General features: G+C 37.9%; 1 protein-coding gene across 12 annotated transcripts in view; it reads left to right on the top strand.

Moving 5' to 3' along the window:
• The first annotated feature begins 1,608 nt into the window (after window positions 1–1,608).
• PPP1R9A (protein phosphatase 1 regulatory subunit 9A) overlaps window positions 1,609–24,637 on the top strand; it is a 355,775-nt gene continuing 332,746 nt past the window's right edge. For 5 of the 12 annotated variants that reach the window (XM_079152238.1, XM_079152245.1, XM_079152247.1 and 2 more), the window contains exons 1-3: window positions 1,620–1,763; window positions 2,464–2,670; window positions 3,961–5,553. In XM_079152238.1, the coding sequence (XP_079008364.1) occupies window positions 4,159–5,553 (1,395 nt within the window). In that variant the 5' untranslated portion in view covers window positions 1,620–1,763; window positions 2,464–2,670; window positions 3,961–4,158. Of the gene's footprint in view, window positions 1,764–1,828; window positions 2,200–2,463; window positions 2,671–3,960; window positions 5,554–24,637 lie in introns of those variants that run through there. The other 7 variants (XR_013765931.1, XM_079152237.1, XM_079152239.1 and 4 more) reach the window with 6 other exon arrangements.

Genomic DNA, 24,637 nt, shown 5'->3' with positions numbered 1-24,637 from the left:
TAGATTCTGCATTTATTTAGGTTATTCTCCTAAAAAACCTGGTTTCCATACTGCAAATAAATGACAGGAACTTTTCCACTAGATTATCCCAGACAGCACAAATGTTCTTTCCAAAAGTGGAGACTGGAACCACAGCCCCCTCACATTGCCTGTTACATCTGTTTATGCTTATAGACATGACATACACGTTGTAGACAGAGAATGCCAATTTCTTGGGAAATAACCGAGAATATGGTGATGCTTAAAGAAATTCTCACTGTTCACAATAAAAGATCCATAGAATCAAGTAGCCGCAAAGTCCTGTTGAAATTGAAAGATTTTGATCCTAGATTCTGTGTACAGATGACTTGCCTTGGCTTAGACCCAGTTATAGTCATCTTTAGCTAAGATAGCTATGGATAAGCTACAAATCCTAACCTCAGTTATCCCATCTGTAAAATGTAATGATCTGTTGGGAAACCCTGTGAAAGACCTTGAAATGGGGACATCACTATAAGCACACGTGCTTTCAGAGGGATGTCAGTTTTAGGAGAGTGGAGTTTACTGATTCCAGTCTACATCTATTACTAGGCTATTTCAATAATCAGTGAACTTTAGAAACTTAGTGCTGTAAATGATTCTTATCTATAAAAATGCAAATTTTTACTTAGAGGTAACCATTAGTTAACGCCCTGTAGAACAGATACGTTGTTCGGATTATTCAGGCTTCAGTTACCTTTACCAGCAGTCAAACAAGGTCTGAGAACATTTAATGAAAACTTCTAGAAACAACTCTTAAGTTTTAAATAACTTTATTTTGTTAAAATTGTCTTATAATGCACCAACTATAAACATTATCATAGGTATGTACAGGGGAAAAAAAATAGAATATATAGGGCTAAGTATTCTGTCAGGTTCCAGGCATCCACTGGGGGTCTTGGAATATATCCCCAGAAGGAACTACTGCAATGCTAAACATTACATTTCAGGGTGTCTTATAGATTAAGCAGTTTTTGCCTCTTTCCTGATTGCCAATAGAGAGGTGTTCTTAACATTCCCACTCGAGTTGCAGTATATTGCTGGTTCCCTCCCTAATTATTGAGTCAAATTAAATTTTTGACCTGTGCTCATTTTATATTCCTACAAGAGTCGTGTTTTTTAACCCTCTTGAGACAAAATGCCTATGGGCAGACCTTGAGATTGGTTTAAAGTTTCATATTGGCAGTCTTGATCTGTTTAATATTTGCAGCCAGACATAACACTTCCTGCATTTTGGGAGACGGAGAGGGAAGTTAACAGCACTTATAAAAGGGTGCAGGCCTGGGCTGAAAACCTCTCCCCAGCCAAGAGAGCCAGAAACCCTCCTCACTCCTTTCCTTTTAGCAGGGGAACCCTGGGGTCAAGATGGGTAGTAGGCCAGCTGCAGTGGCTCAGATGGAAGTCACCAGAGTGGGGGCCTAGGTCTTGGCCTTTCAGGCAAGGACAGTGGTCCGGGTTTGGAAGCCCTGGGGTCACGGAGTTAACTGCAGACGAAACAGGGGCCACAGCTACTGGTTGCCCAAACCCAGTTCCGGAACCAACACGGGCCAGGCTCCGGAAGAGCAGGCCTTGCCCCAGGCCAGAGAGGCCCCTCGCCCACGGCCGAGGGGGTGGGGCGGCCTCGCCTCGGGCCGGTGCTTTTCGCCCTTCGTTGGCCGCCAGAGGCTCCCTCTCTCTCCCTCTCCTGGGATTTTGCTGCTGGGTTCCCTCTCTCTGCGGCCCTAGAGTTAATCCTTTCAGCCGAGGTGAGGCACCTGTTACCCTGGGCCTTCCTCGCCCCCGCGGCCTGTCCTCCATTACACCCCGGCCTCCCCCGCCGGCCCGAAGGCCGGGCGTGGGTGACCGCACGTGGGCCAAGCCCCTTCCAGGCCGGCGCCCCCAGCCCCAGGCCGGCCCGAGTGTGCGAGCGCTTCGGTGCCCGGCCGCCGCCACCCGCCCGCAATGGCGTTGAGGAGCGCAGCGCGCCTCCCGGGGCCGCCCGCCGCGGACAGGGCGCGCGTGGGGGCCGAGGCGCGGGTGGAAGCGGCCGCCGCAGCCGCCCTCCGCGCGGCGCCGTGAGGAGCGGGTGGCGGGCACCCAGCGGGCCGGCACCGAGCAGCCGCGGCCACCGCGGGGCGGGGGGCGCAGCGAGCGGGGTGGGAGCGCGCGGCCGACCCTCCCGCCCGCGGCGCTCCCGCTCGGGTAAGGGGGAGGCTGTGCGCGGGGCGAGGAGCTGGGGAGGGAGGAGATGAGCAGGGAAATATCGGCATGTACAAAGGCTGAGTTGCAGGCTGGGGGTGGGGGTGGGCTGTGGTTGGGGAGCGAGAGGTTGAGGATCGGAGGCATTATCAGTGGGATCTATTGTTTCCTGGCACATTGGGAGGAAAAACAAAGGGATTTATTATCATTACCCTATAATTTTCGTTCTTTCTTTTTTTCTTTCTTTTTTTTTTTAAATGTGGCCAGGGAGCTCGTCTCTCCCCGTGCCACACTGGGATCCGCCTGGCAGCCGCCGGGAGCCGCAGCCAATGTGTTAGGACTTCAGGTGCTTCTTGGCACAAAGCTAGACTGCGACCTCCTACCATAGCGCTTGGCGTCACCTGCTCTCCCGGCCCTGCCCCGGGGCCGAGGGATTGCGTCCCGAACCAGGCTTGGGAATCGGCTGCCTCTCAAGTTGGTGTTATTTATGTTTGTCTTTTGTGAGGGCAGGTTTTGAATCCCCGGCGGCCCCTTCGCCCCCGCCTCCGCCCCCTCGGGCTCGAATTGGCGGGGGAGGGAATGGGGTGTGTGAGTGGGGGAGAAGGGAGGGTGTTTATGGCTTTAAAAAAAATGTCAGGGTAAAAGGAGATTGTCGATGCTTTACAAAAAAAAGAAAGAAAAAAAGAAAAAAAAACCTGGCACCGCACTCTTCAGCCTTTCTTGTTTGTCTGCATGGGCCATGCATGCATGCTGGGCCAGGAAACGAGTTCAGAGACATTTAAGTGAAAGTGTGTGCTTCCTCAGCTGATTGTGCGTGAGGGTGATGTGGTTCAGTCTAATATGAAAACAAAACAAAACAAAAACAAAATGAAAAATCTTTAGAACGGTATTGTCTGCTCTTCAGCAGATCTTGAAGTATTTGACTGCTTGCATATTGATATAAAATCCAGCTGTGGGCTAGAGACCAGCAAGCATGCATTGCTGTTGTGTTTGGAGCTTGTAGTGAGTTAGAGGCAAGAAGGAATAAACAAATCAGGACTGGGAAGAGAGATGTCATGGTACATTTGCTTTCTGATTGTCACATTCTCTTGTATTCATTCCCATGATGTCTACGTCCCACTCCATAATTATATACCCACTGTTAGAAAACTTCCGAATATTGGCTATAACTGAGCTTAGAGTGAAACTTACCGACATTCAAGAACTTTTTTCTTGTTTTGTTCTGAAATTGCACTAGTGGCACTTTGGGGATGCTCTAGATGAGAATATTGGACCAGAGAGACTGAAATAAGCCAGTGTGGCATATTTTGAAGTTTGTAAACAGATTCCAAACTTCTAACTGTACTTAGAGTAAGTTCTTCCTGAGTATGGAAAATGCCAAGTGAAATGAATTTTTCTGGACAGTTTGATGATTTCTTAAACATACTTGAATTGCCTGTTTCTTTTAGGGTCATTCACAAAAGCATCCAAAATGGGCTAAAGTGTTGTTTTCAAATGTACTTAAGTCTAATGTGTGTGGGGAGTTGGTGGGTGGGGGGAAAGAAGGGGCTTGATAGGGATCTCCAAATTGTGTTTGAAACATTTTTGTTACCAGACCAATAAGAATAACTTTTAACTTCTTGACTTTTAATTTCCCTTTTCAATAAATAATTTCTTCTGCTTGACATGTGACTGAACCACTTGGACAATAAAGTGTGTATTAGTTGACTAAACATAAATTCAAGTGAGTACATGGATTCAGACATTCATTCTTTTCTATTACAGATGAACCTCTAGTCTTGCTTTGAAAAAGCCATTTTGTGTAACTCTTGACTGAATAATTTCCTAATACGTTTGTTGGGACGATCACTGACAATATGCCACTTGAGAGGTCCTTTACTTGACCAAATATTGGTGATTAGAGAAGAAATATTTTTTTTTCCTGATCATTATGAACATTGGCTTTTCACCCTTGAAGTAAAAATGTTGAAAGCTGAGTCTTCAGGTGAACGAACCACTCTCAGAAGTGCCTCTCCTCACAGGAATGCATATAGAACTGAGTTCCAGGCACTGAAAAGTACCTTTGACAAACCCAAGTCAGATGGGGAACAAAAAGCAAAGGAAGGTGAGGGCTCCCAGCAGAGCAGGGGGAGGAAATATGGCTCCAATGTCAATAGAATTAAAAACCTGTTTATGCAGATGGGTATGGAACCCAACGAGAATGCTGCGGTCATTGCCAGAACGAGGGGGAAAGGTGGACCTTCATCCCCTCAGAGAAGAATGAGGCCCAAAGAATTTCTGGAGAAAACAGATGGCTCGGTTGTTAAATTGGAGTCCTCTGTATCTGAACGAATTAGTAGATTTGATACAATGTATGATGGCCCTTCATATTCTAAATTCACAGAGACCCGAAAGATGTTTGAGAGAAGTGTGCATGAGTCAGGGCAAAACAACCGCTATTCCCCAAAGAAAGAAAAAGCTGGAGGGAGTGAACCACAGGATGAGTGGGGTGGTTCCAAGTCCAACAGAGGCAGTACTGATTCCTTGGACAGCCTTAGCTCCCGGACCGAGGCTGTCTCCCCAACGGTGAGTCAACTGAGTGCAGTATTTGAGAACACCGAGTCCCCCAGTGCCATCATTTCTGAGAAGGCTGCAAACAGTGAATACTCAGTGACTGGGCATTATCCCCTGAATTTACCATCTGTTACTGTTACAAATCTTGACACCTTTGGTCACCTTAAGGATTCTAATTCTTGGTCTCCATCAAACAAACAAAGTGTTGATACAGAGGATGCTCAGAAGAGTAATACAACTCCCGTACCAGAAGTGGCTCCTAAAAGTACCTCTCTAGCTTCATTACCTAGTGAAGAGATACAGCAGAGCAAGGAAGCCGAGGACTCCACATCTAACCAAGAGACTCCGGGCAGAATTGACAAAGATATTCCTGAAGAGCCTTGTGCTGAAAATAAGGCAATGCCAAAGTCTGATATCCTTTCACCACAAAACCGACCTTCAGGAGAGACTGAAGCTAATTCCGTTGGAAGTGAGGCAGCAAAGCAACAGAGGAAAGAACTTGCAGGTGGTGATTTCACCTCTCCTGATGCTTCTGCATCCAGTTGTGGAAAAGAAGTACCTGAAGACTCAAATAATTTTGAGAGTTCCCATGTGTATATGCATAGTGACTATAATGTGTATAGGGTGAGATCCAGGTATAATTCAGACTGGGGAGAGACAGGCACTGAGCAGGATGAGGAGGAAGATAGTGATGAGAACAATTACTATCAGCCTGATATGGAATACTCAGAAATCGTTGGCTTGCCAGAAGAAGAAGAAATCCCAGCAAATCGGAAAATTAAGTTTAGTAGTGCTCCAATTAAGGTAAGTTTGTTTTCTAAGTTTGTTTTTAGTGTTGGGGCCTAACTATGCAAAATAGATTTGACAACTCCTAGAAGTTTTTGTAAGGAATTCAAGATTGTGGATATGTACACCTGTTGGCAGGTGATTTTAAAAGTTTGGATTTGGAGAGAGATCACATTTTTTAATGGCCTGTGTAGTGGCATAAACTAATATTGACTAATGTGAAAGTTGAAGTTTGGGGATTGTGAGGTACATTCCATTGAACTGAAGTGTGAACAGCAGAAGCATTGAAAATGAGGAGTGTCAGTTTGAAATAGAGCTGCTTTAACAAGTGTCACTTATTGTAACCTCTAAATAATAACCTGAATCTACACACTGTAAGATATGAGGTATACGGTACATTGGGTGAGTTATGGTAACCTTGAAATCTCTTTATTTACTTGCTTAAAAATATCTGAGTTATTTCTCACTTAAGTGTAAATGGATTGTGAAGAATGTTGTTGAAACTTTTTTTCATTGCTACGTGGTAGTGAAAATTTGATTTATGGAAATGTATTAGCCGACTTAAATACTTTAATTGAAAAACTGTCACTGTAAACAGATTTGAGTTCAGAATTTGTTGTATAGCTTTAGAATGAAATTTTGTGAAAGTAAAATTGATTTGCCATTCATGGATTTATTTTTACTTCTTAAAAACTGGATAAATGTCAGAAGCTGTATTCTAATAACTTCACTTAGTTAATATTTGGTATAGGAGAATAACATAAAGTACATCAGCAGCGGGTGGTAGAACATTATGACATTATTAGTGGATAGTGGCAGTAGGGGCAGGAGGTGGTTGGTTGAGTATCAGAATCCCCTGGAGTGCTTTTTCACAGTGTCCTTGCCCACCAGCTCAGTTCGCAGATTCTGGCATGCTCTCCTTGGGGAATCTGTGGGGCGGTGTATGTGTGTGTAGGGTATGATATGGTGGCAAATGTGTAGTTCGAAACCACTTTTTAGGGGCTTCTGGCTTACATGCTGTATATATATGATAGATTTGGAGTTTGGTGTCATATCTTTAAAAAATTTCTCCTGAAAATCTGAAATTACTGTTATTTCTCTTTATGAACTTCCATATATAGCCATAAGATAGAATTTACATAGAAATATCCACAGAGAAGTCTGATTGCTTTATGTTATGAAATGCTATTTTGAAATAAAGTAATACTTTATGAAATTATTTGCAGCTGTTGGGAGGTAGATTTACATTTTAATAGTGTAAGGCATAGTTCTGGATCAGAATGGGTCCTGTCAAGTTAAACTGTTGGAAATAAACTTGAATCTAGTTTGAAAGTAAGCTAAGTAGGGTGCTTACCCACCTCCCAGTGTTATTTTCTCTCCTTCTCATTCCCCACTCCCCTTCCACTTCTAGGTACTGTCCTCAAAGGTGTCCTTCCCTCAAGCCTGTCCAGTGAGCACCCAAATTTCACCATTCATGTCCCCTTTGAACATGGTCTTACTGCCCTTTAGGAAGAAAGCAACAGGATTAAATCATTTCACACTGGGCAAAGCAGGAATGCTGAAATGAACTCTTCAAGGAGTTTGTTAAAGCCAGCAACTGACTTTTTAATAGGGGGATAGCAGATTATGAACCATTTATTAAGTAGAAGATTAGCCACTCAGCCCACTGGGACACTAGCTTTGTATTTGTGTCCTATGCTGCACAAAACATAACTACACCATAGTAGGTTTAATTGATTTTAAAAGATTTATCATTGAAATATGTCTGTTCATTTCTGGGAAGAAGCCAGCTTTTTGGGCATGAAATTTTCAGTCAAGTGCTTTTTGCTATTTTTGCTCATAACAGTAAGTGTTTTGCCTCTTAATTTTCATATAATAAATAAACTGAATTTCAGAACAGATGGAATGAAAATAGATTACATGCATTTAGGTTTTATACATTTCATGAAGAACTTAGATCAAGCTTATGAAACAAACATAACGCCTTGCGTTTTATCAAGCAGTTAACAGGACTAGTTGGAGTGGATTAAGTTTGCAAACAGAAGAGTCATTATTAGCCCTTTTGTAATGAATGAGACAATTACTCTTTCTTGTTGTTTCCATTGTTTGACATGCAAGTAGATTCACTTGGACATTTTGAAAACTGCTTTCTACTGGTGATGGTGGTGGCATTTCGTTATTCTGCAATTAAAATTTTTTTTTGCCTCCGGAGGGTGGTAATACTTAATTAAATTTAACAAGTATTTAGGGAAGGCTTATCATTTGTGGTCTCTCATGCTGCTAGCTGCAGAAGACACAAAAATCTATAAGGTTAGCCCTTTGCTCTGTGACCTTATAGAGGCAGTTCTTAAACACACTATATTTAAAACCCATGTAAGACTGTATAGAACTGTGGCCAGATGTCTAATGTCCTGTGTGTCCTTTAGCAGTACTTGGGTCTACTAAATGCACAGAGTGAAAGGGATTTGATAGACAATTTTGAACAGAGTACGTTCAGCTACCCCGTGTGTGTTTCCTTACTCTTTTCATAAAGCTTTATGAAATGGGAAATTAAGATTTCCAAACAAAATCTTTTCCTTTGAAATTTAAACACACTTGGGAAGCAACAGGGCACATATTCTTTATAGAAATGATTTTTGAAACTTTTATGTTCTTTTCCTGATATTTTATTCTTTACTTGGTGAAATGTTCCCAACATCTTTAGTGTTTTTGTAGATCTTATTTATGATCATTGAGTGTGTGATATTGTCCTTGATATGTCATTGAGTGCGTGATATTGTCAATTCTTTTTTAGATATTACCCTAACATGTCTTAAATCTGGACCTAGCAAAAGAATAGCTGATCTTTCCTGTGTAGCATATTCCTAATACTTGTTAATGACTTAAAAGTGGTTAGATTGTTTTGTTGGCCAGCAGTTAGTATAACTTCCCTGTGTTTCATGGGCACAGTTGTTTCTTATCAGATATTTGATGTGTTTCATTGGGTCTTGGAATCTTAAAATGGGATTAATCATAGAAAACATAAAATCCTCCTTTAATAAATTGATGGGAGATTGTTATGAATCTTGTTAGTTTGAGATGTGGAATTTTGCTTTTGTTTTCAGGAACTTCTCAGAGCCAAGTGATTGAATTAAAGTAAATGTGTCCTAGAGGAATCAAGGATAGACAGAGTGACATTTGTCATTATTTTTTCTATTACTTCAGAACAGTTACTGAGCCCTTCATATGCGTCAAGAACAATGTGGATGTAATGCAGGCAACTGGCGCTGCCCCAGTCAGGAGTCCCTGCTAGGTGGGAGGTGTGCAGCCCAATAACAAGGTTTCTCAGACTCGACTCAACTCTGCTCTTGGATGACCTTTCTGAGATCATTGTAGCCTCATTAAGGAAGTCATAACCCTTTCTCTGTTACTGATAGCTTTACAGCCTTTGGATTGGTATTCTTGAAATACAGCGTTATCTGAAAAAGGAGATTTTCTTAACCCCCAGCAAGGAGAAGATTGCAGAATTAATGTTGCAGTGCAGTGTGCTATACTTCGAGTGTTTTCTGAAAACTGTATGGAGCTTTAGAGAGCTAGAGTTCAAAGGAGGACTGGCAAGCAAAGCCATGTTAATTGTCGAAAATGGATCTCTTTGTATTCTCTCCTACTTTTGGGGCTATCAGTCTCTTCCCTTTACATGCAACCTTTTGTTCAGGATGGTATTCCTGAGCATAGTTTTTCTGAGATCCAACTTTTTGTCTTTGTGGAGGCTTCTCTTTCTTACAGTTTTGTCAGTGCTTCTTAAACTTTAATATGCATATGAATCACTTGGGAATCTTGTTAAAATGCAGATTCTGTTTTCAGTGGGTGTTCTGTGGGAAATTACCTTCATGCAAGGGTTAGCCCCCAAATACAGTACCATTCAAGCTCTCAGAGGTTATTGAATAGACGCATTCAGACTCAAATTAAAGTGCTTGAATCTCTCGATTTATCAAATTGATTTAAAGCACAAATCCAGAAGCAAGAACAAAACCATGGAGTTAGTTAACACACTTAAGATAAAGTGCAAAGTTGTTAGGACCCTACTTCCTGCCTCCTGGCTGCACAGTGTTCACCTGTCGAATCTCTCTTTCCCATCAGTCTTTCCCATTGGTGGAGTGGCTATGAGGACCAGAGTTGATATTTGGGCCAAGATTCCACAAATTATGATGTCGTTCCAGAATGGGACCATACTGAATATCCTTAATAGATGTCTTGATATGGAGGTGACATCTGTCAGGTAGATGGCTTAATGTCAATCCAGACATGACACAATGATGATTTGGTCTTTTCAGCCCCTTCAATTTGTAAGCCTTGTTTTATCCCAACAGTATTTTATTCTATTTTTGCAATGTCATTTGGGTTATTAATGTACCTATTTTTAATGTATATATTGAATTCTGCCTTCATTTTACCAGCTTCATTCTCATTATCTATACTTAACCAAGCCTGTGAGTATTGTCTCTTTCTCATAAGCTATAAGCTTACTTACCTTTATTTAAATTGATCACTCCGTATGAATTTCATTTTTTTTTTTTTTTGTGGTGCTGGGTTTGAACCCAGGGCCTTCCTTACATATGATATAAAGGTGCTTTACCGCTGAGCTATACCTCCAGGCCCCGTTTGTTTTCTTGTCCTCTTTAACAGAATTTAATATCCTCAAATAATATAGCAAACTCTTGCAACAGTAGGTCTGGAGTGGGACCTGAGATTCTGCATTTATAACAACCTCTTAAGTGGTACTGATGCTGTTGGTAAACAGACCCCTTTTTGAACCAAGAGTTTGAGGCACAGTTTCTGGCTTCTGAAAGAGCTAGTTTGGTTTAAAGAAGGTTTTTTTTTTTTTTTTTTTTTTTTTTTTTTTTTTTTTTTTTGTATTGCAAATTATTTTAGATGTTTGCTGGCATTTATAAGTAGGAAGATTTGAAGTTTCTTTGCTTTTCCACATCATAAAGTATCTTTCTTCTAAACTTTCTCGCAAATGTTACTAGTTGTTGGGTTCATGGGCTTCAATGATAAGATGCCAGATTTTTGGGGAAATAACTTTCTGTTATGTTCATACATTGTTCACCTTGTTAACCCAATTACATGCCCATCAGGTATATTTGATTTTAATCTTATTTGCATTAACTTTTTTTCTAACATCTTATTTCATTGTCACTAAAGAGGAAAAAATGTTTAGGCATTTGTAGAGAAATACAGTTAGATGTAGGATAAATTGGGTATAAGGGAAACAAACATTGTGCTATTAAACTCTGAAAATAATTTGTTGGTTTTTGTGCCATTATCTCATTTACTTGTTATTCTTTCTTGTTTTCTGTGCCTTTTCATTTTGAACCTATTTTATTTTCATTCTTTGATTATATTGCTTATATCCTATAGTTCTCATTTTGAAACAAGAAAAATGTTCAAGTTATGCTTTAGTTTTCTCCTGGTTCCAATCTCTTTTACTTTGGTGACACAGAAATTTAGAGATGAAAAATACTCAAGGTAAATCTAATGTAATTTCCCAGTCACTTTGGGAAGTCCTTTAATAGCATATTGCTGACAGATGATCTTTTACCTTTTGCTTGAATAAGTCCACGCATGGGGAGTTTATTACTTTGGAAGGTAAAAGGAAAATTTCAAGAAAGGGCAAGCTGGTGTGTGTGTGTGTACACTTGTTTTTATTTTTTTTTAAATTTAATTAGCAATTTTTATTGAGATAGAAATTCAAATAACAAAACTCCATTTTAAATTGCATAATTGTTGTTGTCAGTATATTCACACTGTTGTGTAGTCATCACTCTTTTATCTAATTCTTTTTTAAAAATATATTTTTAGTTGTAGATGGACACAATACCTTTATTTTATTTATTTATTTTTATGTGGTACTGAGGCTCAAACCCAGTGCCTCATGCGTGCAAGGCAAGGCCTCCACCACTGAGCTATAACTCCAGCTTCTGTTATCTAATTCTTGAACATTTTCATCATGCCAGGAAGAAACTCTGTGCCTGTTAGTAGTCACTCCCAATTCTTCTTCCTCCATCCTCTGGCAAACAGTAATCTACTTCTTGTCTCTATGGATTTGCTTCTTCTAGACATTTCATATAAATGGAATCAGGAACATGCTATTTTAAAGGAATGTAGGAGACACAATGAGTATGGCTTGGGATATGTTAAATTTAAGATACCGTGAGGATAATAGACTATAGGAAAGTCTAGAGAGCTAGTGCGAAAGAGTTTTTGCAATGGTGACGTGGTCTAAAAATTAAATGGCAAATGTGGGAGCAACAAATGTTGTCTACCTTTTAATGAAATTTCAGAAAGAAGACATGAAGCTGAGGAGACAGAAGAATCCAAGAAGGAAGGAGGAGATTTGTAACTGGGGAAGAAAAGGTTTATGTGGCAAAGATGATTGGAATAACTCCCCTGTGTGGGTTGCTGCATTCCTGTTAATATAGTCTAGGTGGGCGTGGTGGCATACGCCTGTAATCCCAGTGGCTTGGGAGGCTGAGACAGAGGATCACCAGTTCAAAGCCATCCTCTCCAATTTTAGGAGGCCCTAAGCAGCTCAAGACCCTGTCTCTAAATAAGATACAAAAAAGGCCTGGGGATATGGCTCATTAGTTGAGTGCCCTTGGTTTCAATCCCTAGTACTAAAAAAACCCCCAAAACAACAACAACCCCAAAACACCCCAAAACCAAAGATGTAGTCTAAAACACAGCATGGAGTGTTCAATTCAACACAGGGTTTCTTTAAAGGCACAAATTATGTTAGTACTGATTTTCATCTTTACATTGGTCTTTTCTGGGAAAAAGGAACCCTTGTTATGTAATGATCTGATGTTTATAACTCTCATACTGCTTGCTGTGTTTTGCTGCTTTTGGTATTCCTTTACATTGATTGGAATTATTTATGGACAAACTTTAATCTTTATTTTTAAAAAAATTTCCTGATCCTTCAATATATCAATTTAGATTTCTTATGCCCACTTGCTATTTCTACTGCAACCATCTACGAAGATGAATGATTTGAGGCAGGTATTTATGTAGTTTATTCTATTTTGTCTACTGAAGCACATTACCTATTTACTATTAAATATTAACTGGTAATTAAATAAATATTAACTGGTGATAATAAAAGTAACACAGATAGTTACTTGATACTCTGAACTTGGACAAATCTTGAGACCTTGGATTTCTTGTAATTGAGACTCTTACTTGTCATTTATCAGTAAGAGCCTGTCTCAGCTTAGTATTTTGTAATTCTTTGATTACATTGCAAACATATTTGTACTCTACCATAATTATAAATATTTGTACCTTTATTTCAAAGGGGAATAAAACATATTTTGGATATCTTTTGTTGAAATATGGAAATGAAGAATTTGTGTTAAATTGCTCTTAAGATTGTTATTTGTGCTGTAGATTATACTACAAACTTTAAAATAGTTAGGGGTTGGGGATTTAGCTCAGTGGCAGAGTACTCACTGAACACACGCAAGGTCCTGAGTTCAGTCCTAGGCCCTGAAAAACAAGAACAAAAAAACCTTTAAAATAGTTAAAGTTTTAAATCCATGGGAGTACATTTTTATAGAGTGGATTTTTAAAGCAGCTTGACTTTTGAAAGTATGGGTTGAACTATATATTCAAACATCCTGCTGAGAAATCTAAGAATAAAGAAAGAAATGTTTTGTAATATAGTTGCTGACATATTAATTGCTTCTCTCACTTTTGTTCTGGAAATAGCTTTATAGCACAGTTCAACATGATTGAAATATTGATAATTTTTGCACAATTACTAAATTTGCAACCTAACTTCCTGTTTCTTTCTTACACACCTGTCCTTACAAAGAAGACAGTAAAATAGCAGAGTATAAAGGTACTTAGAAATTTTAGTGTTGAAGGAGTAGAGTTTTGTTCTTTGCTTCTTCAATCCCTTTCACCAGGATTTTAAAAGTGTTTATAGAGTTAAGACTATTCCCCACATATTTATGGATGATAAGTGGTTTTAAATTAAACTGGTAACAGTATCTTTCCCTCATTTTTAAGTTGGAGAATGTGTTTTATAAGTAGAGCTTCATGGAAGTATGTTCATATCAGAAAATTTACGTCTAATCTTGAATATACGAATTAAATAGGACTCAAAGTCAGAGGTCCCTTTTTAGGCATTTGAAGACTTTTCCTTCCACTGTAATGGATTTCAGCAGAGGAAATAGAGAAACAAATTTATTGGTTAGATTTTTAGATCTTCTTTTTAAAGATCCATATAAATATACTTATATATTTTATAATGTATTATTAAAAATATACAATATAAAATATGTATTTTTCATACCAGGAATTGAACCAGGTGTGCTTACCTACTAAGTCACATCCCCAGCTGTTTTTACTTCTTGTTTTGAGACAAGGTCTTGCTAAATTGCTGATGCTGGCCTTGAACTTGCAATCTTCCTGCCTCATTCTCTTGAGTTGCTGGGATTACAGGTGTTTGCCACCATGCCCAGTGTGTCACTGCTATATTGTTGGGTTCTTTAAGTACTTGTTTCAGACAAAATGGGTGTACAGAATTGTTTCATAAAGAAAGTAAAAGACATAAGTTCCCATTTTTCATCACTCAACTGATAGTGTATAGATCTAATATATATTGGGTGTCTTATCTACCTACCTACCTACCTATCTACCTACCTACCTACCTACCTACCTACCTACCTACCTACCTATGTTTATTTCCCCAGGGGGAAAGTCAAAACTGATTGTAGAAAAAAGTATTGGTGGGCATCCCCTGGGGATGCTAACATTGGTTTTCAGGGGTTTGGACAAAACTTATTGAAACATCTCTTTGTTTATTTTTACCTTTTAAAACCCTGATGTTATAACCAGGTACTGTGGTGCATGCCTGTAATCCCAGCTGCTTGAAAGGTTGAGGTAGGAGGATCACAAGTTTGAGGCCAGCCTCAGCAACTTAGTGAGACACTGTCTCAAAATCAAAAATAAAAAAGGTCTGAGAATATAGATCAGAGGTAGAGTGACCCTGGGTTCAGTCTCCAATACCACAAAAATAAATGAATAAACTGATTGTAGGATGTTCCAGTTGTCATTTTATCTATCAATACATTTGTGTTCAATTTTTAGAAGTTTATTCTGTAGGTGGAGTAATAAAATGTGGTAATATATGTTGTATATCAGTTACTATATAATAGGCTGTGCTGAAAGCATCTATTTCCTCTTAGAAATTGTAAGATTGGGCATTGAGCTCTAAAACAAACACATAAACAAGTCTTATGAAAAGTGAAGGCTGGACCACAAATTAAAACTTGTGAAGTATTAGGGAAAGCTCAATAATGATAATTGTCTGATTTCATTTCCCATTATTCTAACAGAATGCCTGAGACTGGGTCCTTTATAAAGGAATAGTTGTTTAGCTCATGATTCTTTTTGAAGGCTGAATCTTAGGGCATGTGTTGACATCTGGCAAGGGAGTCGTAGCATGGCAGAAGGTGAAAGAGCAGGCATGTACATGCCAAAGGGCAAAACACAAGGTGTGCCCTGTTTTTTTCTGTTTTGGGGAACTGAGGTTTGAACCATTCTGTCACTGAGCTGTATCCCCAGCCCTTTTTATTTTATTTTGAAACAGCCTGGGCAACTTAGTCTTCTAAGTAGTTGGGATCACTGGCATGTGCTAGCGTGCCTGGCTAAGGTACCCCCTTGCTTTATAACGTCATGTTCTCTGTATTACCAATGATCCCATCTCTTAATGGTTCCACCTCCCAGTGCCATCACATTGGGAATAAAGGTCCCGCATATGAATTTTGAAGGATACATTCAAACCATAGAAATGATGTAGATCAGGTCTTCAGTGCCTTTTATACTGCTAAATTAATGTTAATTAATCCTATATACTTTTTTGTGGGGCTGTTAACATCTAGACTTATCTATGCTTATTCAGAATTAATTTCTTATTTATTTATTTGTATGGTATTATGGATTGAACCCTGGGGTACTCTGCCACTGAACTACATTCCCAGACATTTTTATTCTTTATTTTGAGACAGGGTCATGCTAAGTTGCTGAGGCTAGCCTCAAACTTACAACCCCCTGCTTTAACCTTCAGAGTAGCTGGGGTTACAGACATATGCCAGCAGGCCTGGCTTAGGATCTGTTTCTAAAATTAAATTATTAGCTAAAATATTTAAAGCCCTTGATGCATATTGCCTGACTTATTATGCAGGAAGATTATATTAGGTTCTAATTAGCATTGCATTGAAATAGTTTAAGTTTATTTAAGTCCTTGCACCAGCACTTAGTATTATTTTAGATGCTTTATAGTTTTTCATTTATTAGGTGAAATTTCTCTCATAATTTCTGCATATTTCAGTGACTTATTGATGAGATTGAACCTGGGGCCTCCCTTGTGCTAGGAAAGCATTACCACCACTGAGCTAAATCTCAGTCTACTATTGGCTTTTTCTGGATATGTGTTCTGAATATTGTTTTTTGTCTTTTTTGTCAAAGATTATTAGTAAAGACTATATCAAAGTATTGATATTAATAGAAAGTTAAAGAAACACACATATCCAGTAATGGGGGAATTATTTTCTAAGATTTTTTCAAGATGAGAAATATTTCTTAATAAATGGACAGAGTATAAGTATGCATTTATATTCCATTTTAATTTTTATTTATGTGTATTTGCCCCTAGAACAAAAATTTGAAAACCTGTACATCAAAGTGTTAACTCAGTTGTATTCTGGGTTGAGAAAATGAAGATGACATTTAAAACTTTATTCATATTTTTCTAGATTTACTAAATTTTCTATAAGAAGTATGTGTTAATTCTTTTATCACCTCTAAAATGGTTGTGGGGGATAAAACTGACAATTTAAGGAAATTAAGGGAACTTTTTTTTAAATGCTGCCCCAAATTCTGATAATTAAATGTAATTTTTTTAGAGCATATGTCACAGAAATAAATTTTGGTTAAAAAGTTTAAATTTTTGTAACACTGAAGAAGGCATTAGTTTAAGAAAAGGGTACACTTTTGACAGTTGAATTCATTAAGTTCAGATTTTTAAACCCTTGTTAACATTGATCCCACATTTGTGGCTAAGATTATAAATCTTATGAGGGGGGATACCTTATAATTTATTTTAAATTATTACTATAGCATTTCCATAGGTCTTAGATATTTTCCTTGAGTTCAACCATAGTGTATGCCTTATCTTAATGAGTTACTTAAAATATGCCTTTGAAAACCAGATATATTAGATTTGAAGTGAAACATAATTTAATGAATAGTCCTACTAAAAATAATGAACATTTGTTTAAAGAAAGCCTAACCATTTTTCCCAGGTGAGCTCATATCCTTTTGATCTGTTAGATTATTGAGCCTCAGTAGGCTTCCTATTCATGAAGTTGAGGGAATGATGTCAAGTTCATTCTCTTACTTACATATAATCCAATGAAAAACATGCACACACTCAGTTAAAAACAGGATTTTGAGTTCTAGGCCTCCCCAGAGTTCTTTTGAATATGTTTCCTGTTCTAAAACACCAGCCAGTATGTAGTTTCCTGTTGTTTCTCTTAACAGAAGTATTAACTGAAAAGAGATCCATTTGAAGTATGGTTAGACTATATGGTAGTATATATTTTTAGTTGGAGTCAAAGGGTCAGTTCCTTTTATGCATTGGGTAGTTTTCCACCTTTGGGAAGGTTTGTAGATAACACTATAGTGTACAAATGATGAGAAATGTAGTTTTGTTGATGAGCACAGTTTTGAAATTAGAAGTTTGAAGTATTATTTCTGGTCTAATTAGATCAGCTGATAACTTGAATCTTAGTCTTTGCTTGCTTGTTAATTTATTGGTACTGGAGATTGAATCCAGGGATGCTTTACCACTGAACTATTTCTCCAGTCCTTTTTTTTTTAAAATTTGAAACAGGGTTTCTCTAAGTTGCTGAGGGTCTTGCTGAATTGCTGAGGTTGGTCTCAAACTTGCCTCCGTCTCCTGCCTCACTCTCCTGAATCTCTAGAATTATAGGTATGCACCTGCATGCCTGGCTAAATCTTAGAATTTTAAGCAATTCTGGCATTTTATAAGTTCTGGTGAAGTCCTAATTAATTTGCTTTATTATATAATCTGATATTGCATTATGATTTTTCATTAGATATGCTTAAAACTTACGACAATATGGCTAAAAAATTCTCAGTATTTTGTTGAATGCTTAGTTTCTAGTAGTGATGTCTAGATGATTGTATATATTTATAAGGACTATTTAAAGGAGAAAAGGTGATATTAACAGATAAAACATTTAAGATTTTAACTCCTGTCTATAAATTGGTTACATTGGAAAAAGACATTAGAAGAAAAAAGACAGTATTGGTTATGATTTTGAATGTTTATATAAGTTTGTCTTCATAAGTGATTTCAGTTAGTAATAACTTTCTTGGCTAATTATACACCCAACCAAGTTTGAAATGAGACTTGTGTTTTTCCATTGGAGATTATGATTGTGGAATTTTTATATTACTGCTTCCTTCTCTGAATAATGAACTCTCTGAGTAGTACCTTTAAGGAACTGGAGAGTCCTCAGGAGATTGGCCAGTTTGCAGGAGAAATAACCAGTGGAGTTTTAGTTTGGAATTATTTAACTTTGGCTCTTATTCTTGTGAATTCCTTCCCTTTAATCTAGAAAGGAGATCATTGGCTAGAGTTGATCCTACTAGAACTGTCAGAGTCTGTCCTTCTTGTTGGAGGAGGGTGGAAATAAACTGAGAGTATGGATAGGAGTATTTCTGAAGGTATCTTTTTTTCATGTCCTATGTTTAATGTTTAGTTATTGTATTACTCAGAGTTTGCCAAAGAAACAGAACCAATAGGATATGTGTGTGTGTGTGTGTATATATATATATATATATATATATATATATATATATATATACACCCCCAGAGAGAGAGAGAGACAGAGAGAGAGACAGAGAGACAGAGCGAGAGAGAGAGTGAGAGATTGATTTATTTTAAGGAATTATCTAGCTCATGTGATTGTGCCAACTGGCAAGTCAAAAATATACAGGGTGGGACGGGGGTTGTGGCTTACAGGTAGACCACCTGCATAGCTCATGTGAGGCACTGGGTTTGATCCTCAGTACCACATAAAACTAAATAAATAAAATAGAGGTATTGTGTCCATCTACAACTAAAAAAAAAATATTAAAAAATACTTAAAAAAATCTACAGGGTGCGTTGGCAGACCAGAGACCTGGGGAAGAGCTGATGTTGCAGCTAAGTATGAAAGTCAATTACTGGAGTATTCCTTCTTGACTGGAGGAAGTCAGTAATGGTTCTCTTCAAGCCTTTAACTGATTGGATGAAGTCCACTCACATTATGAAGGGAAATAAGCTTTAGTCAATGTTCTCCAATTTAAATGTTAATCTCACAAAAAAACTCAAACAAGCAGACAAAAACCAAAAGACAAAAAGCCCCTCCATAGAACCATGAACAATAGTTTGACTAAGTACTTGGGCACCATGACCCAGCCAAGTTGACACATAAAAATAAACACAGTTCAGTTTTCATATATTGTTGTACCCTGTGAAACTGTTTCAGAGAAAGAACTCATTTCTTCCTACATATCTCGTGGGAATTTGATTTTGCTGTCCCTTTTATCCTTAGAAAATCTGCTGAAGTGGTTCACCTTTGGAGGAGGTGTGTTGTAGTGGAAGATCACATGATTTGGAATAAGACATATCTGAATTCAAATCCTGCTTGTCTTAAGCAAGTTCTTTAAACTTTCAGGGTAGGAACTTTGTTTTGTGGTTGTGTCTCCAGGACTGTCACACAGTAGGCACACAGTCCAGGGTTAATAATTTGTGATGGCTATTAGCAGTGCACCTTCCACTTCCTGTTCCTCTCCATTTGCTATCTGAAGGTTGAAGTTGGGATGGTGGTAATAGTATTTGTATATGTATAATGGGTTTATGATTGATTTGTAGGTAAAACTCTTCAAGTTAGCTGTGTGAATGAAAGCTGGGTGATTACATTTCAAATTATAATCTTTTCTGGCCACTCTTCTGGTTGGCTGAAACTGTTGTGCTCTCTATGATTTGGGAAAATTCAATCTATTGCCTTATGAGGTAATGGCAGTTTATTAACTAACAAGGAATAGTCAATAAAGTATGGTTGTGTGAGATGTGGCTTTGAGGGGTAAAAGGAGAAGGTTATTCAATTTGCCTTAATTCTATTTCTTTTTTTTTTTTTTATTGTAAACAAATGGGATACATGTTGTTTCTCTGTTTGTACATGGCGTAAAGGCATATCATTTGTGTAATCATAAATTTACATAGAGCAATGTTGTTTGATTCATTCTGTTATTTTTTCCCTTCCCCCCACCCCTCCCACCCCTCTTTACCCTCTATACAGTAGTTCCTTCCTCCATACTTGCCCCCCTCTCTAACCCTAACTCTAACCCTTCCTTCCCCCCCATTATGTGTCATCCTCCACTTATCAGCGATATCATTCATCCTTTGGCTTTTTGAGATCGGCCTATCTCACTTAGCATGATATTCTCCAATTTCATCCATTTGCCTGCAAATGTCATAATTTTATCATTCTTTATGGCTGAGTAATATTCCATTGTATATATATACCACAGCTTCTTTATCCACTCATCAATTGAAGGGCATCTAGGTTGGTTCCACAGTCTGGCTATTGTGAATTGAGCAGCTATGAACATTGATGTGGCTGTATCTCTGTAGTATGCAGATTTTAAGTCCTTTGGGTATAGGCCAAGGAGTGGGATAGCTGGGTCAAATGGTGGTTCCATTCCAAGTTTTCTAAGGAATCTCCACACTGCTTTCCAGAGTGGCTGCACTAATTTGCAGCCCCACCAGCAGTGTATGAGTGTACCTTTCTCCCCACATCCTCGCCAACACCTGTTGTTGCTCGTATTCTTGATAATCGCCATTCTAATTGGGGTGAGATGGAATCTTAGGGTGGTTTTGATTTGCATTTCTCTTATTACTAGAGATGTTGAACATTTTTCCATATGTTTGTTGATTGCTTGTAGATCTTCTTCTGTGAAGTGTCTATTCATTTCCTTAGCCCATTTGTTGACTGGATTATTTGAATTCTTGGAGTAGAGTTTTTTGAGTTCTTTATAGATTCTGGAGATTAGTGCTCTATCTGAAGTATGATTGGCAAAGATATTCTCCCACTCTGTAGGCTCTTTCTTCGCATTGCTGATAGTTTCCTTTGCTGAGAGAAAGCTTTTTAGTTTGAATCTATCCCAGTGGTTGATTCTAGCTTTTATTTCTTGTGCTATGGGAGTCCTGTTAAGGAAGTCTGGTCCTAGGCCAACAAGGTGAAGATTTGGACCTACTTTTTCTTCTATAATCTGCAGGGTCTCTGGTCTGATTCTGAGGTCCTTAATCCATTTTGAGTTTAGTTTCGTGCATGGTGAGAGATATGGGTTTAGTTTCATTCTGTTGCATATGGATTTCCAATTCTCCCAGCACCATTTGTTGAAGAGGCTATCTTTTCTCCATTGCATATTTTTGGCCCCTTTGTCTAGTATGAGAAAGTTGTATTTATTTGGGTTTGTGTCCGTGTCCTCTATTCTGTACCATTGATCTACCTTTCTATTTTGGTACCAATACCATGCCGTTTTTGTTACTATTGCTTTGTAGTAGAGTTGAAGATCTGGTATTGCAATACCCCCTGTTTCACTCTTCCTGCTAAGGATTGCTTTAGCTATTCTGGGTTTCTTATTCTTCCAGATGAATTTCATAATTGCTTGCTCTATTTCTGTAAGGTACACAATTGGGATTTTAATTGGAATTGCATTGAATCTGTATAGCACTTTAGGTAGTATGGCCATTTTGACAATATTAATTCTTCCTATCCAAGAACATGGAAGATCTTTCCATCTTCTAAGGTGTTCTTTAATTTCTTTCTTTAGTGTTGTATAGTTCTCATTGTAGAGGTCTTTCACCTCTTTTGTGAGATTGATTCCCAAGTATTTTATTTTTTTCGAGGCTATTGTGAATGGGGTAGTTTTCCTAATTTCTCTTTCTGAAGATTCATCACTTATGTATAAAAATGCGTTGGATTTATGGGCATTGATCTTGTAACCTGCTACTTTACTGAAATCACTTATGAGTTCTAAGAGTTTTCTGGTGGAATTTCCAGGTTCCTCTAAATATATAATCATGTCATCAGCGAACAGGGATAGTTTGAGTTCTTCTTTTCCAATTCGTATCCCTTTAATTTCTTTGGTTTGTCTAATTGCTCTGGCCAGAGTCTCAAGAACGATGTTGAATAGAAGTGGTGAAAGAGGGCATCCCTGCCTTGTTCCAGTTTTTAGGGGGAATGCTTTCAGTTTTTCACCATTTAGAATGATATTAGCCATGGGCTTAGCATAAATGGCCTTTACAATGTTAAGGAATGTTCCCACTATCCCTATTTTTTCTAGTGTTTTGAGCATGAAGGGGTGCTGTATTTTATCAAATGCTTTTTCTGCATCTATTGAAATAATCATGTGATTCTTGACTTTAAGTCTATTAATATGGTGAATTACGTTTATTGATTTCCTGATGTTGAACCAACCTTGCATCCCTGGGATGAAACCCACTTGATCATGGTGCACTATCTTTTTAATATGTTTTTGTATGCGATTTGCTAAAATTTTGTTGAGAATTTTTGCGTCGATGTTCATTAAGGATATTGGTCTGAAATTTTCTTTCCTTGATGAGTCTCTGTCTGGTTTAGGTATCAGTGTGATATTGGCTTCATAGAATGAGTTTGGGAGGGTTCCCTCCTCTTCTATTTTATGGAATACTTTGAGAAGTATTGGAATGAGCTCTTCCTTAAAGGTTTTGTAGAACTCGGCTGAGAACCCATCTGGTCCCGGACTTTTCTTTGTTGGTAGGCTTTTGATGACTTCTTCTATTTCAGTACTTGAAATTGGTCTATTTAAATTGTTTATGTCCTCCTCATTCAGTTTAGGCAATTCATATGTCTCTAGAAACCTGTTGATGTCTTCGAAATTTTCTATTTTGTTGGAGTATAGATTTTCAAAATAGATTCTAATTATGTTTTGTATTTCCATCCTGTCTGTTGTGATATTTCCTTGTTCATTCCGAATTTTAGTGATTTGGGTTTTCTCTCGTCTTCTCTTTGTTAGTGTGGCTAACGGTTTATCAATTTTGTTTTTTTTTTCGAAGAACCAACTATTTATTTTGTCAATTTTTTGTATTGTTTCTTTTGTTTCAATTTCATTGATTTCAGCTCTGAGTTTAACTATTTCCTGTCTTCTACTACTTTTGGTGCTGTTCTGTTCTTCTTTTTCTAGGGCTTTGAGCTGTAGTGTTAGGTCGTTTATTTGTTGAGTTTTACTTCTTTTATTAAATGCGCTCCATGAAATAAATTTCCCTCTAAGTACTGCTTTCCTAGTGTCCCAGAGATTTTGATATGATGTTTCTTTGTTCTCATTTACCTCTAAGAATTTTTTAATTTCCTTCCTAATATCTTCTGTTATCCATTCATCATATAATAGCATATTGTTTAATCTCCAGATGTTGGAATAGCTTCTGTGTTTTACTCTTTCATTTATTTCTAACTTCAATCCATTATGATCTGATAGAATACATGCTAGTGTCTCTATCTTCTTGTATTTGCTAACATTAGCTTTGTGGCATAATATATGGTCTATTTCAGAGAAGGATCCATGTGCTGCTGAGAAGAAAGTGTATTCACTCTTGGTTGGATGGTATATTCTATAAATGTCCGTTAAGTCTAAATTATTGATTGTGTTATTGAGATCTATGGTTTCTTTGTTCAATTTTTGTCTGGAAGATCTGTCCAGTGGTGAGAGCGGCGTGTTAAAACCACCTAGTATTATTGTGTTGTGGTCTATTTGGTTTCTGAAATTGAGAAGGATTTGTTTGACATACATAGATGAGCCACTGTTTGGGGCATAGATGTTTATGATTGTTATATCTTGCTGATTTATGCTTCCCTTAAGCAGTATGAAATGACCTTCTTTATCCCTTCTGACTAACTTTGGCTTGAAGTCCACATTATCGGAAATGAGGATAGATACTCCAGCTTTTTTGCTGAGTCCATGTGCATGGTATGTTTTTCCCCATCCTTTCACCTTTAATCTATGGGTATCTTTTTCTATGAGGTGAGTCTCTTGCAGGCAACATATTGTTGGATCTTTCTTTTTAATCCAGTCTGCCAGTCTATGTCTTTTGATTGATGAATTCAGGCCATTAACATTCAGGGTTATTATAGAGAAATGATTTGGTTTCCCGGTCATTTGGTTCATTTTTTAAATTTTGTTTATTTATTTGTTTGACACAACTTGGCTCCTCCTTTATTTGACAATTCCTTTAGGATAATTCCTCCCTTTGCTGATTTGCTTCTTTGTTTTTCATCTCTTCCTCATGGAATATTTTGTTGAGAATGTTCTGTAATGCTGGCTTTCTTTTTGTAAATTCTTTTAGCTTTTGTTTATCATGGAAGGATTTTATTTCATCGTCAAATTTGAAGGTAAGTTTTGCTGGGTATAAGATTCTTGGTTGGCATCCATTTTCTTTCAGGGCTTGAAAAATGTTGTTCCAGGACCTTCTAGCTTTTAGGGTCTGGATTGAAAAATCTGCTGATATGCGTATTGGTTTCCCCCTGAATGTAATTTGGTTCTTTTCTCTCACAGCCTTTAAAATTCTGTCTTTATTTTGTATGTTCGGTATTTTCATTATAATGTGCCTTGGTGTGGGTCTGTTGTAATTTTGTGTATTTGGAGTCCTATAAGCCTCTTGAACTTGATTTTCCATTTCATTCTTCAGATTTGGGAAATTTTCTGATATTATTTCATTGAATAAATTGTTCATTCCTTTGGCTTGTTTCTCTAGACCTTCCTCAATCCCAATAATTCTTAAATTTGGCCTTTTCATGATATCCCATAGTTCCTGTAGATTCTGTTCATGATTTCTTACCATCTTCTCTGTTTGTTCAACTTTGTTTTCAAGGTTAAATATTTTGTCTTCAATGTCTGAGGTTCTGTCTTCCAGGTGTTCTATCCTATTGGATATGCTTTCTAT

The sequence above is a fragment of the Sciurus vulgaris genome (genome assembly GCF_902686455.1).
Source record: "Sciurus vulgaris genome assembly, chromosome: 8".
NCBI classification, from domain to species: Eukaryota; Metazoa; Chordata; class Mammalia; order Rodentia; family Sciuridae; genus Sciurus; species Sciurus vulgaris.
The sequence above is the reverse complement of the archived record's forward strand: the minus strand, read 5'-3'. Positions and strand labels throughout refer to the sequence as shown.